The 14,184-nt window shown below is 43.7% G+C and overlaps 1 protein-coding gene across 7 annotated transcripts in view; it reads left to right on the top strand.

The window, feature by feature from the left end:
* The window catches only part of ADGRA3 (adhesion G protein-coupled receptor A3), a 117,667-nt gene that overhangs the window by 56,928 nt on the left and 46,555 nt on the right, over nucleotides 1-14,184 (top strand). For all 7 annotated transcript variants that reach the window (XM_032795552.2, XM_032795545.2, XM_032795548.2 and 4 more), the window contains one exon: nucleotides 4,386-4,550. In XM_032795552.2, the coding sequence (XP_032651443.1) occupies nucleotides 4,386-4,550 (165 nt within the window). The remainder of the gene's footprint in view (nucleotides 1-4,385; nucleotides 4,551-14,184) is intronic.

A 14,184-nucleotide genomic window follows, 5' to 3' on the forward strand; every position in this document is an offset into this window, starting at 1 on the left:
TACCCAGGACATCAAAGCCAGAGAACCCTGCCTAGTGGTATTTCTCAGAGCAGTGCTCATGCTCTGTGCCTCCAGCCCCTCCCCTGGTTATTTAAGGCCTGAGAGAACACCCATGGAACCATTTATTAGCAATGGACAAGATAAATTAGGAATGATGAGATAAATAGCAGGTTGAGTGTGAACAATGCATGGACAGGGCATCAAGTATCAGAGGGGTAGCCGTGTTAGTCTGGATCTGTAAAAGCAGCAAAGAATCCTGTGGCACCTTGTAGACTAACAGACGTTTTGGAGCATGAGCTTTCGTGGGTGAATACCCACTTCGTCAGATGCATGTAGTGGAAATTTCCAGGGGCAGGTATATATATGCTAGCAAGCAAGCTAGAGATAACGAGGTTAGTTCAATCAGGGAGGATGAGGCCCTGTTCTAGCAGATAAGGTGTGAAAACCAAGGGAGGAGAAACTGGTTCTGTAATTGGCAAGCCATTCACAGTCTTTGTTTAGTCCAGAGCTGATGGTGTCAAATTTGCAGATGAACTGAAGCTCAGCAGTTTCTCTTTGAAGTCTGGTCCTGAAGTTTTTTTGCTGCAGGATGGCCACCTTAAGGTCTGCTATAGTGTGGCCAGGGAGGTTGAAGTGCTCTCCTACAGGTTTTTGTATATTGCCATTCCTGATATCTGATTTGTGTCCATTTATCCTTTTCCGTAGTGACTGTCCAGTTTGGCCGATGTACATAGCAGAGGGGCATTGCTGGCATATGATGGCGTATATTACATTGGTGGACGTGCAGGTGAATGAACCAGTGATGGTATGGCTGATCTGGTTAGGTCCTGTGATGGTGTCGCTGGTGTAGATATGTGGGCAGAGTTGGCATCGAGGTTTGTTGCATGGATTGGTGCCTGAGCTAGAGTTACTATGGTACGGTGTGCAGTTGCTGGTGAGAATACGTTTCAGGTTGGCAGGTTGTCTGTGGGCAAGGATTGGCCTGCCACCCAAGACCTGTGAAAGTGTGGGATCATTGTCCAGGATGGGTTGTAGATCCCTGATGATGCGTTGGAGGGGTTTTAGCTGGGGGCTGTATGTGATGGCCAGTGGAGTCCTGTTGGTTTCTTTCTTGGGTTTGTCTTGCAGTAGGAGGCTTCTGGGTACACGTCTGGCTCTGTTGATCTGTTTCCTAATTTCCTCGTGCGGGTATTGTAGTTTTGAGAATGCTTGGTGGAGATTTTGTAGGTGTTGGTCTCTGTCTGAGGGGTTAGAGCAGATGCGGTTGTACCTCAGTGCTTGGCTGTAGACAATGGATCGTGTGATGTGCCCGGGATGGAAGCTGGAGGCATGAAGGTAGGCATAGCGGTCGGTAGGTTTTCGATATAGGGTGGTGTTAATGTGACCATCACTTATTTGCACCGTGGTGTCTAGAAAGTGGACCTCCCGTGTAGATTGGTCCAGGCTGAGGTTGATGGTGGGGTGGAAGTTGTTGAAATCGTGGTGGAATTTTTCTAGAGTCTCCTTCCCATGGGTCCAGATGATGAAGATGTCATCAATGTAGCGTAGGTAGAGAAGGGGCGTGAGTGGACGAGAGCTGAGGAAGCGTTGTTCCAGGTCAGCCATAAAAATATTGGCGTATTGTGGGGCCATGCGGGTGCCCATAGCAGTGCCACTGATCTGGAGATATATATTGTCATCAAACTTGAAATAGTTGTGTGTGAGTATAAAGGCACAGAGCTCAGCAGCCAGTTGTGCTGTGGCATCATCAGGGATACTGTTCCTAACAGCTTGTATTCCATCTGTGTGTGGGATGTTTGTGTAGAGAGCCTCTACATCCATGGTGGCTAGGATGGTGTTTTCTGGGAGGTGACCAATGCGTTGTAGTTTCCTCAGGAAATCAGTGGTGTCACGGAGATAGCTGGGAGTGCTGGTGGCATAGGGTCTGAGTAGAGAGTCCACATATCCAGACAGTCCTTCAGTGAGAGTGCCAATGCCCGAGATGATGGGGCGTCCAGGATTTCCGGGTTTGTGGATCTTGGGTAGTAGATAGAATAACCCTGGTCGGGGCTCTAAGGGTATGTTGATTTGTTCTGGTGTTAGTGTAGGGAGTGTCCTGAGTAGATGGTGCAGTTTCTTAGTGTATTCCTCAGTGGGATCTGAGGGAAGTGGCCTGTAGAATTTGGTATTGGAGAGTTGTCTGGCGGCCTCCTTTTGGTAGTCAGACCTGTTCATGATGACAACAGCACCTCCTTTATCAGCCTCTTTGATGATAATGTCAGGGTGGTTTCTGAGGCTGTGGATGGCATTGCGTTCTGCACGACTTAGGTTATGAGGCAAGCGGTGTTGTTTTTCCACGATTTCTGCCTGTGCACGTCGGCGGAAGCATTCAATGTATAGGTCCAGACTGTCATTTCGACCCTCAGGAGGAGTCCATGTGGAGTTCTTCTTCTTGTGCTGTTGGTGGGTGGGTACCTGTGTATCAGTGCACTGTTCAGTGTTGTCCTGGAAGTATTCTTTGAGTCGCAGACGGCGAAAGTATGCTTCCAGATCGCCACAGAACTGTATCATGTTGGTGGGGGTGGCAGGGCAGAAAGAGAGTCCCCGAGATAGGACAGACTTTTCTTCTGGGCTGAGTGTGTAGTTGGATAGATTGACAATATTGCTGGGTGGGTTAGGGGTACCACGGTTGTGGCCCCATGTGTCAGGTAGGAGTTTAGACAGCTTACAGTCCTTTTTCCTTTGTAGAGAGGTGAAGTGAGTGCTGTAGATCTCCTGTCTTATTTTAGTGAAGTCCGTTTTTATGGAAGTTTGGTTATTAATGAAAGTCTCCAGGTTGGAGAGCTCTTTTTTGATGTTTTCCTGTTTGCTGTATAGGATGCTGATCAGGTGGTTCCTCAGTTTCTTTGATAGTGTATGGCATAATCTCTCACTGTGGTCTGTGTAGTATGTAGATAGCAGTGGATTTTTTACCTTTAGTTCATTTGGTATGATGTCCATCCGTTTGCATTTGGACAGGGCATGCTGCACAGGGTTTGGTTCCTTTAAAGAAACCAAACCAATCCCAAAATGTCTGATGCAATGTCATATGTAGATGTATATAAAGGAAGAGGTTTTCTGTGTAAATTTGGGTGTGTGGTATGCCCAAAACCCAACCCATATACTTGAGTCTGATCAACTAAGCATAGCTTTGCTGTATGCCAAATAAACGAACCAGAGTGACAAAATCTGGAGTTGAATTGTAATTTTTGGATCCCAGAGAACTGGATGAAGTGTTCGCCTAGAACTGGACAAGGTGCTCTGGTTAAGCAGAGTGGAAAAGGTCTCAAAGGAACTCCCAGTAAACTTCCTGTGTTACATCAGCATATGGAGTAGCTCCAATCATGCCTCCACAGAGACTGCGGGCGCATTTGATGAGGGCCAAAGCAACGTTGATAGCATGCCTCAATGATATTTCAGCTTTGGACACTTGCAGGCCTGCTTCCTGGTCTGTCTGCATACTTTATTTTACTGGTCACTATGCAATTTCTGCTGTGTCTAGGTCAGATGCAAAGTTTTAGAAGGTGGTCCTGCTGCAGTCATTTTTAAGTATACTTTGAGTCCCAGCTCTTGAGTGCTGCTTGTCAGTCACCTGCGTGGAATATACTTCTGCAAACCCTAGAAGAAGAAAAGACACTCACTGCCTGTATTGTAAGTGAGTGGTGGTCTTCAAGATGTGACTACAGATGTGTATTCCATGACCCACCTTCCGTCCTCTGCATCGGAGTCTCTATTCTTGACATTCAATACAAAGGAACTGTGCGGGGGGGACAGGGACGCGGCGGTCAGGGTAGCTCTGCTCTTAAATAGCGAGCGCTACCCCATAAGTAGCATTAGGCAAAGTTCTCTGGCTTTGGTGCACTGAGTGAACGCACATCTGAGTGGAAAACACGTCTGCACCCACACCTGGAGGGACAACAATTACAATACAGGTAAGTAACTCTCTCTCTTATGAAACTACCACCTCCCCTCCTCCTCAGTCAGTTTGTTAGACCTAAAACAGATATTTTCAACTCACTACAATTTTTTTTTGCAATTTTTGTATTCAGATCAACTCAAACCAAAATTTTCATTTTGAATTTTTGTATGGCTTCCAGCTAACTTAAAACTCAGTTTTACCTGTCTGTAACTATAGCAAACAGTTCTGCCTTGGTAGGGTGATGGATTACATAAGTTATTAGATCTCTGCCACAGTTAAATTACTAGTTCTTGGGATCATGGGTAGTTGGTCCCCAGTTTTTGTAAGGCCTTCACAGACACATTACTGAGCTGCTTCTTCTATGGTCTTTCTGAGCACTATTAATCTTTTAATAAATGCTTTTCATACATTTTGCTGAAGTTCAATAATTTTTTTTTTGTCTTCATAGCGCCTTGACTATCTCAAATATTCAAGCTGGATCCACTGGCAACTGGGGTTGTCATGTGCAAACCAGACGTGGGAATAATACAAGAGCTGTAGACATTGTAGTGTTAGAGAGCTCTGCACAGTATTGCCTTCCAGAGAGGGTTGTCAACAATAAAGGAGATTTCAGGTTGGTGACAGCAAATTTGTTTCATGAAGAAGTGTTGTCTGTTTGATTCTGCTTTTCAATTAGGAGATTATGCTGAAAGGCGCCTTACTGGTGTGTGCTCCTGCATAAGATGTAATGAGTTCTCACATTTCTAATTCTACTAAATTAGAATGTGGCCAACAGAAATGTAAGCAGTAATATTGTGAAATATTGGTGCCTTTTAACCCATATTGCACGAATCCTTTAGAAAAGAAATTGACAGTGTGATATTCTAAATATGTAAATATAGCTGAACAGAGTTTTTGAGGTGGCTTGTAACTTAAACTTGGAACGCAGTCTAGTACAGGGTTTTTCTTCAATATTAGTATTTTACTTCAAGTTTTTCATTGTCTTCCATATATGAAATCACTACAGCAATATTATGAAATATCTAAAGGATTTGTGCAATATGGGTTAAATAGTTCAATAATTGTAATGAGTGCCATCTCCTTTTTAGAATTGTTTGTACAGCCAGTGGCTGCTCTAGTTTTCCATTGTGTTGGTTATTGTTTTTATTCTTTACTTATGTATCTTTTCACCTGTTTTCCCTTTTCTGATCTCTTTGCTGCTGGTCACTCTAACAACACATTACTTCTGGCGGTACCAGCTATCACAATTAGATTCCCTATATGTAAGGTAATTCTTTTTCTAACTTCTCTTTTGCACCTTACTGCAGTAGTTCCCAGTGAGAAACAAAATGTTGTTAGCATGTCTCTCTTCTATTGCTGTTAGTTTTCTTACATTTATAGCAGTTTTTCTTATGAAAAAGAGCAATCTCTCTTATGATTCATTTACTTGTGCTGGCTTAGAAGGTACTTCCTTGTATTGTTTTTCTTTTGTAAACCTCTTTCCTATTATCCCACCCCCCATCACTAAGTTGGAGCACTTTGTAGCTTGTATCTAACTTCTTTATAGGCATTCAAAAACAGTGGTACTCAAACTTATTTGATCATGTCCCCCTTCTTTTTTTCTATAGTAGTTTATGCTCCCACCGCATAAGTACGTATGAAGATTAAAAAAAATGCAACTCACTAAATATTAAAAACAGTAAAGCATTGATTCAAACAGAGCTATTCAGTTATACAGTTCTGTGAATTTTAAGTGAGATACTGCTTAGTTGCATCACACTGTTGTTACTAGAGTAATAATGCTTTTTGGAGCAGAGCATTTCCATCCTGGGTTGGATGCTTGAGACAGTTATTGATCCTCTTCTATCTTCAATTAAATATACACACCACATTGTAGCAAACTGATTAATGTACAGATGGCAATGACTTTGTATAATGCTATGCAAGCTTAACAGAAATCCATCAAAATGCATGGTGCCATCTAGAGTCAAATGCACCATGCTATCTGAGGACCTGATATGTCTGGAGTAATTTGCTTTGCTGGTTATTCGTTGCTGTGGGTAAAATGTGCACAGTAAGGTTTTTTTCTTTTTTCCCCTTCCTCCCTAAAGCCCCCAAATATATTCAGCATCCTCCAGGGCACGCTCCCCAGTTAGAGAACCTCTAATCTAAAAGACCTTACATTTTTCACCAGGATTCATCACTGAATCTGGTCTGCTGGTTGTATCATTAGCTTCCCCGGCTTTGGCCCAGCTGCTGACAGAGAGTGCAAAGTGAACGCTGATAGGAATCAAACCTCCGGTATATAAGTATGAGGAAATACTTTTAGTTAGCCTCATTAATCCATTTTGGGATGAAATTTTGGAGTTTTGGAGTTTTGCCATCGACTTCAGTGGAACCAGATTTCACCCATGATGTCTAATGTATCTGACTTTCTACCTTTTGGATTGATTTTAAATCTCAACCTTCCCTTTTTAAAATTATTTTGTAGTTGAAAGGCTTACTCTAATACACTTGCACTCTGGCGATACTGCGACCATCCCTGTGTAAGCTTGCAGAAAGGGTCTTCTCAGATTCTCCTTCAAGTGATTGTCCCTATTGTATTCCACTGAGGGTTATGCACATGCACAATGCACCCGGAGCTGGAGTGTCTGATGGTCCATGCCTCCGCCCTTGCATTGCATCATGGTTTCGCCCAAGGTAATAAAGGGCGGGGCAGACCAACCACGTCTTGAGTTCCTTCTCACCATCGCTCGATCCAAGTCGGAGCTTCTGCTTTTCTCTTGCTGGTGATGTACTTTCCAAACTTCCTAGGAAAACTGTTTTTATTCTTGCACAAGTTAATATTTTACTGATTTTTGTAGTAATTTTAGTGTTCATGGTCATTTTTATAGCATTAAGGACTTCGTGGTGCTGTTTCGGCAGTTTCCTGCCAACCCTCTCTCCCCCAGCACCCGTGTCTGGGGATGGGAGCGTTGCTGCAACAACTGCAGGATCAACCAGGTTGGCCAGATTGGAGTTGTGCCCCTAATATTCACCTTCAGAACCATCTCACTCAACCTGGAAGGAATCCTCTGTCTCACTGCCCCATCCTTTGTTGAGTGGATGTCTGGAACCGGGCTGGACAATACTCCAGTCAGCCCAGCTCCTACAGTGCCAGCAGATCTGGAGAGGTTCCCCTCGTTGTCCCCAGACGAAGCTGTGTCATCAATGCCCTCCTTTTCCCCCAGATGACTACTGTCAATTTCAGGAGAATAACAATTGTTCTTCAGATCCCATTGGAGGGAGGTGCAGGACAGTCAGTAACAACTAGAAGACATCTTGCATGCATCAATATCAGCCAGAGTGACCCTTTCGATCAATTATGCCATTCTCCAACCGACATGCACTGTGTGGCCTATCCTGGCCACGTGCGATCCACCCCGAAGGGGGCCAAAAAGAGGTTCTATGTACCTCTCCCTCCCCCTGCCACCAAGGAGGTCTGAGTTTCTGTTCTCCTATTCTCTGCCTAATTCCCTGGTGATCTAGGCTGATACAGAGCAGGCCAAACAGCTTCCACTCCACTTCCTCTGACAAAGATGGGCAAGAGGTTAGACCTTTATGGGTAGAAAGGTCTTTACCTTGGCCAGCCTCCAGTTCCATATCTCAAACTACCTAGCACTGATGGCCAAATATGACTTTTTGAGCTTTGGGCAGATGGCAGATTTTTGCAGATAAACTACTTCAGGCTATTTTGGAGGAGAGCAAGTTCGTCTCTAGGACCATACTTCAGGCCGTGATTGATTCCGCAGACACATCCTCATGTACAGTAATGACTGGAATCCTCATGAGGAGGGAATCCTGGTTACATTCGTCAGACTTGTCTAGAGAGGCACAGAGCACAGTTGAGGATCTCCCTTTTGATGATTCTCACCTCGTCAGCCAGAAGACAGATGATTTCTTACACTCACTGAAAGGCTCTGGAGCCACTCTACAATCCCTAAGCATTTATATACCAGTGCCTAAATGAAAATTTTACCACCCCCTGCCTGTGCAATGCTATAAAACTCCCCAGATCTACCACCAACAGGCTTATTAACCTCTACAGAAGCACCTTAAGGTCTACAGATCTCATCTGCCTGGTCCACCAGTGCAATCCTCTGCATAGCACACCCAGTTTTCGGGTAAGTGATATTTCTAAGTGCATCTAGAGAGCCTTCAATTTAGTAGCCCTATCCTCTTGCCAAACACTCATTTCAAAGGCCATCTCAAACTCTTTCTGCCAGCATGGAGTGCTATAACAATGGACAAGTGGGTTCTGGATGTCATTTGACACAGCTATATGATAAAGTTTGACACCACCTCCTTTACATCCCCCGTTCTGATCAGTTTCCCGACAGTATTCTTATCCTGGAGGTGGTCTGTGTTGGGTTGGATCACAGAAACCCCCTATGGGACTGCCATCTGATGTGATGAGACTACCCCTGAGCCCATTTTCCCTGGCAGCGTGGGACTTTAGAATCCTGCCTGGTTGTGCCAGACACGCTAGCCTGCTACAAACACAAACCCAGGTTTGAACAATGTCCCCCAAAAGCTGCAGGCTTAACTGAAAACAGCTTAAAAGTGTTCTTGTCTCCAGCATTCAAGTACCCAACTCCCAGTGGGGTCCAAACCCCAAATTAATCTTGTTTCACCCTATATAAAGCTTATACAGGGTAAACTCATAAATCGTTCACCCTCTATAACACTAATAGAGAGATATGCACAGCAGTTTGCCGGCCCATCCCCAGTATTAATACATACTCTGGGTTAGTTAATAAGTAAAAAATGATTTTATTAAATATAAAAGTAGGATTTAAGTGGTTCCAAGTAATAACAGACAGAACAAAATTAATTACCAAGCAAAATAAAATAAAACACGCAAGTCTAAGCCGAATACAGTAAGAAAACCTGAATACAGATAAAATCTCACCCTCAGAGATGTTCCTCTTTTACAGACTAGCCTCCTTCTGGTCTGGGTCCAGCAATCACTCTCAGCCTTGTAGTTACTGTTCTTTCTTCCAGTTTCTTTCAGGTATCCGTTGGAGTGGAGAGGCTATCTCTTGAACGAGCTGAGGACAAAGTGGATGGGTCTTCCAGGGGTTTAAATAGACTTTCTCTTGTGGGTGGTCACCCTTCCTTCCCCCTGTGTAGAATCTCTGCTACAAGATGGAGTTTTGGAGTCACATGGGCAAGTAACGTGTCCATGCATGACTCAGAACTTTACAGGTGGGAGCCATTGTTCACATGCTTCCTTGAACGTCTCCAGGTAGACTTCTTATGTGGATTGGAGTTTTCCAAGGTCCATTGTTCGTTAAGTGTTTCTTGATTGGGCACTTAACTTTCAAATTCCTTTCTTAAGAAGCAACAAAGAGTCCTGTGGCACCTTATAGACTGACAGACATTTTGGAGCATGAGCTTTTGTGGGTGAATACCCACTTCGTCGGATGCATGTAGTGGAAATTTCCAGGGATAGGTATATATATGCTGCTAGAAGAGGGCCATATTCTCCCTGATTGAACTAACCTCATTATCTCTAGCCTGCTTCTTGCTTGCATATATATACCTGCCCCTGGAAATTTTCACAACATGCATCCGACAAAGTGGGTATTCACCCACGAAAGCTCATGCTCCAAAATGTCTGTTAGTCTATAAGGTGCCACAGGACTCTTTTCCGCTTTTACAGATCTAGACTAACACGGCTACCCCTCTGATACTTTCTTAAGAAGCTGACCAAATGCCTTACTAAGGGTATTACAAATCAAACTAATACATAGCCAATATTCATAACTTTGAATACAAAAATGATACACAAATACAAATAGGACGAATATATTCAGTAGACCATAACCTTTGCAGAGATATATTACATGGCATATATTCCAGTTATGTCATATATACATTCATAAGCATATTTCCATAAAGCATTATGGAGTGCAACGTCACATGATCTCCCTCCTGCAGAGGGGAGCAGTGGATCCAGTCCCTGCAGGCTTTCAGGGCACAGGGTTCTACTCCAAATATTTTCTGGTGCTTGAGAAGCAAGGGAGATGGAGACCCATCTTGGATTTCCGCCGCCTTAACCATTCAGTTCGCAACCTTAAATTGTGTGTGGTCACACTTATGGCTGTCATTCCCTAGCTAAAAAAATGCATGTGGTTTATGGCTTTCGATTATGCAGGACGTCTACTTCCATGTTAATATCCACTCAACCCACAGACAGTTCCTGAAGTTCACGGTGGTCTGCTAGACTTCCAATACAGGGTCCTCTCATTCAGACATACCATTGCTCCACGAGTCTTCAGAAGAGTTTTTTCTGTGATAGCGGCATGTCTGGGATGGCAAGGAGTCCTTGTTTTCCCTTACTTAAATGATTGGCTGTTGGCGGTGCAATCCAGAAAGGAAGTTTAATGTATTGACATCCCAGCTCCTTCTACTCCTCTCCTACCTAGGGGTAAGTGTGAACGTTGAAAAATCAACTTTGCACCCTACACGGTCCCAGGAGCTCAGTGGAGCACTCATTGATGCAACCTCCGCATGTACTTATCTGCCAAAAGTCAGGTTCCAAACCTTACTGGACCTGATTCCTTCAGTGACATCCAATCCCTCAGTCTCAGCCAGAACTTGCTTTTCCCTCAGCCACATGGCAGCATGCACGTACGTCACGACCTTTGCTCATCTGTGCTTCTGATGTCTACAGATATAGCTGTAAGGTATCTGCTCCTCCATGCACCAACCCATGGACGCTGTTCTCACCGTCCCAACAGAAGTCATCTTCCTCTGATTGTGGACAGTCCTGCTCCAAGTTTGATGCAGTCAGCCCTTCCTCCAGACCTCAATGAGTGTGACAGTCATAACAGATGCATTGCTTGACAGCTGGAGAGCCCACGTGGGAGATCACATGATACAAAGAACTTAGACCACTCATGAAGATAGGATGCATATCAAGATCCTAGAACTTTGGACGGTATGCAAGGCATGCCGTATATTTTTACCATCCATCCATTCTGATCATGCTCTCGTCGTGTCTGAAAACTACAGTTTACTATATAAATGAGCAAGAAGGCACAAGGTTCCAGTGGTGTGCTTGGAATCAGTGTGCCTCTGGAAATGGTGCATTGCTTACAGTATCTTCTTGTTGGTGGCTGGCCTACCTACCAGGGACCCAGAACATGATAGCTGCTGATCTCCACAGGAACTTTGCAATTCACCATGAATGTGAATTGTGCGGCGTGGTAATGGACATTTTTGGTCAATGGGGAGCTCCTGTCAGGGACCTCTTTGCATCTCAGACCAACACCAAGTGCATTCAGTACCGCTCAAGGGAGGGACCCAATGCCCAGTTGCAGAGCGACACCCTGGTCGTTGATTGGTTGGACTGGATCAACTATGCTTTCCCTCCCCTACTGCTTTTGCCAGGTGTCCGTCACAAACTCTGGGTTATCCTGATCGCTCCATTCTGGCCTCACCAGTTCTGGTTTCCTCTGCTTCTCTGCATGTTGAAACATCTGCTCCTGACTTTTCCAGAACTGCTCACACAACACAATGGTAGACTCAGACACTCAGCTCCACAGCCACTTTATCTGACAGTCACTTTTTGACTACCTGATTCTGGAAGGGCCTTGTATGTAAATACCAACCCATTCAGCCTGTCACTCCTCAGTGGGACGTCAACCTCATTCTTACGTCATTTATGAACTCTCCCTTTGAACTCCTGGCCTCCTGCCCCCTCTCTTTTTTTTCCATTAATGTTCCGTTCCTGGTTTCTTTCACCTCTGCAAGAAGGATTGGCAAACTGGGAGCCATGATGGCAAACCCCCTTTTCACCATGTTTCATAAGGACAAAGTTTCACTGTGCTTGCATCCCAAATTTCTACCGAAAGTGGTTTCTGACTTCCACCTCAACCAACCCATACATTTGCCAACCTTCTTTCCCAACCCACATGCCTCAAATGAGGAATGGTGGCTTTACACCCTTGATGGCCATAGGGCTCTGGTCTTTTATCTACAAAGGACAAAGCCTTTCTGGAATTCTCCTAGAATATTTATTGCCATAGCAGAGAGAATTAAAAGGTAGGCCATCTCCACCCAGAGAATCTCAAAGCGGGCCTTAGGGTGCATTGCGCTCTACTATCAATTATTGAGATGGCCCCATTCCATGAGAGCACAAGCATCAGCTACCGCCGCACTTCACAACATGCCCCTTGCGGACATATGTAAGGCGGCCACGTGGAGTTCAATACACACCTTTTCTTCTCATTATGATCTAGTGCATGATTCTGCATGGACGCCTCGTTTGGTGCAGCAGTCCTCTGTTCCACGGTTCCGTACTCTTCCTCACCCCTCTTCCTAGCTAGGATACTGCTTGTTAATCACACTCAGTGAAATACAAGAGGAACCACCACTCAAAGAAAAAGGGGAGGTTACTTACTTGTAACTGGAGGTTCGTCAAGATATGTGATCCCTATCTGTATTCCAATCCCACTCTCCTTCCCCTCTACTGGTAGATGTGCGGTAGAGAAGGAACCGAAGATGTCAGTCTGCCCTACCCTTTATCGCCTTGGGTGAAACCATGAGGCAGTGCAAGAGCGCACATTGGCCTGCTAAAGTCAGGGCTGTGAGTTTAATCCTTGAGGGGGCCATTTAGGCATCTGGGGCAAAAAAATCTATCTGGGGATTGGTTCTGCTTGGAGCAGGGCGTTGGATTAGATGACCTCCTGAGGTCCCTCCCAACCTTGATATTCTATGATTCTATGCACGAACTGATGGACACTACTACTTTGAAAAGCTCCAGGTGCATGCTGATAACCCTCTTTGGAATGCAGATAGGGACTACACATCTCAAAAGAGCCTCTAGTTACAAGTAAGTAACCTCCCCTTTCTCACATTTTCAGCGGTATTGTTTGGATGCATCAGATCCTTTTCGTTGAGTGTTGCTCTGCAATTAGCTCACTTTTCCCTGTCATCCTCTTTCCCTTGTCTTCATCCTTCGTGATGAAATACATAATGAAATTTGAGAGCTGGGAGCTTTTTTAACTTTTATATTGGGGGAAGGAACTGTTACTTTACTTTAATGTTCCTTAGCCTCTCTTCTTCCCCACTACTCCCTTCAGTTGAGTCACTGTCTTACTTTGTTTCCCAGTTCTGTGCTGAAGTCCTGCAAGACTCAGTCAATAAACCTGTTTATTTCATTGTTAATATTTGCTAGTTAAGGGTTTACACTGACTCCCAAAATAGCAACAGTCATGCAAGCATATAGGAAACTCTTTTGTTGTACTTGTCAATTTAAAAAAATTAGAAAGTAGAGATACATATAAAGGACTAAGTGCCAAACTATTTTTTAAAAAAATCTTAAAACTAGCTTATGTTTTGACTAGGGGAAAAGGGATTTATTTGTATTTCTCAAACTAAAACTTCTGCTGCATTTTTATAATGTCTAAAAGTACTTTCACTGAGCTAAAATTCATAGTTTGAGACATAAGTGTTGGTCTGAAGGATACTTTGTATGGTCAAGCTCCATAATGGAATTACTGATAAATTCAATTATAATGGTGTAATGTGAAAATAAAGGAGCACAGTAAAAATCTTCCTCTTATAGTGATTTCTGTTGGTTAGGGGAAATGTGTTATATTGGGGAATAGGAGTTTACTTCCTGTCTTGACTCTGAAAGGTGAAGAAAATTGAACAGATGCAAGCTGTATTCATTAAAGAACATACACAGTCATTTAAATCACTTATGGTTTTTTTTAATGATACAATTGTGAATTTTTCCTTTCTGGTTTGCCATTAGAGGTAGAAACAGATGGTAAAGGCTTATTTTAAAGTGTATTCCATTAAATTAACCTGTGCTGCTCAGTGATTGTTCACTGTAATAGGATTTTGCCCCTCTGGAATTCGCTGGAAGGAAATAGAGTTTCAGAAAATTCTCATTCTATCAGGGGGTTCACTATAGCTGGGCTTACTATAGCAGACTTCCATTTGTAGTACTGAAACAGTAATAATAGGGGAATTTTTCACCTTTGAGACTATATGGAAATCAGGCTTTGACTCAAAGAGGAAATTATTCTGAGCAGATGGCTGTAAATATTCCTAGGTGAATTTACTTTTATAGTTTTTAGTTTAGTCAGATAGGATATAGTTGGAATTGGCTGGTTGTTTCTGCTTTGAATTTGTTTCAACAGTGAAGTAGACAACCTGAAGTGCAGCTCTTGCCCAGTCAAAAAATAGCATATGCAGGATAGGGTAGAGGA

This window comes from Chelonoidis abingdonii, chromosome 5 (assembly GCF_003597395.2).
Source record: "Chelonoidis abingdonii isolate Lonesome George chromosome 5, CheloAbing_2.0, whole genome shotgun sequence".
NCBI classification, from domain to species: domain Eukaryota; kingdom Metazoa; phylum Chordata; order Testudines; family Testudinidae; genus Chelonoidis; species Chelonoidis abingdonii.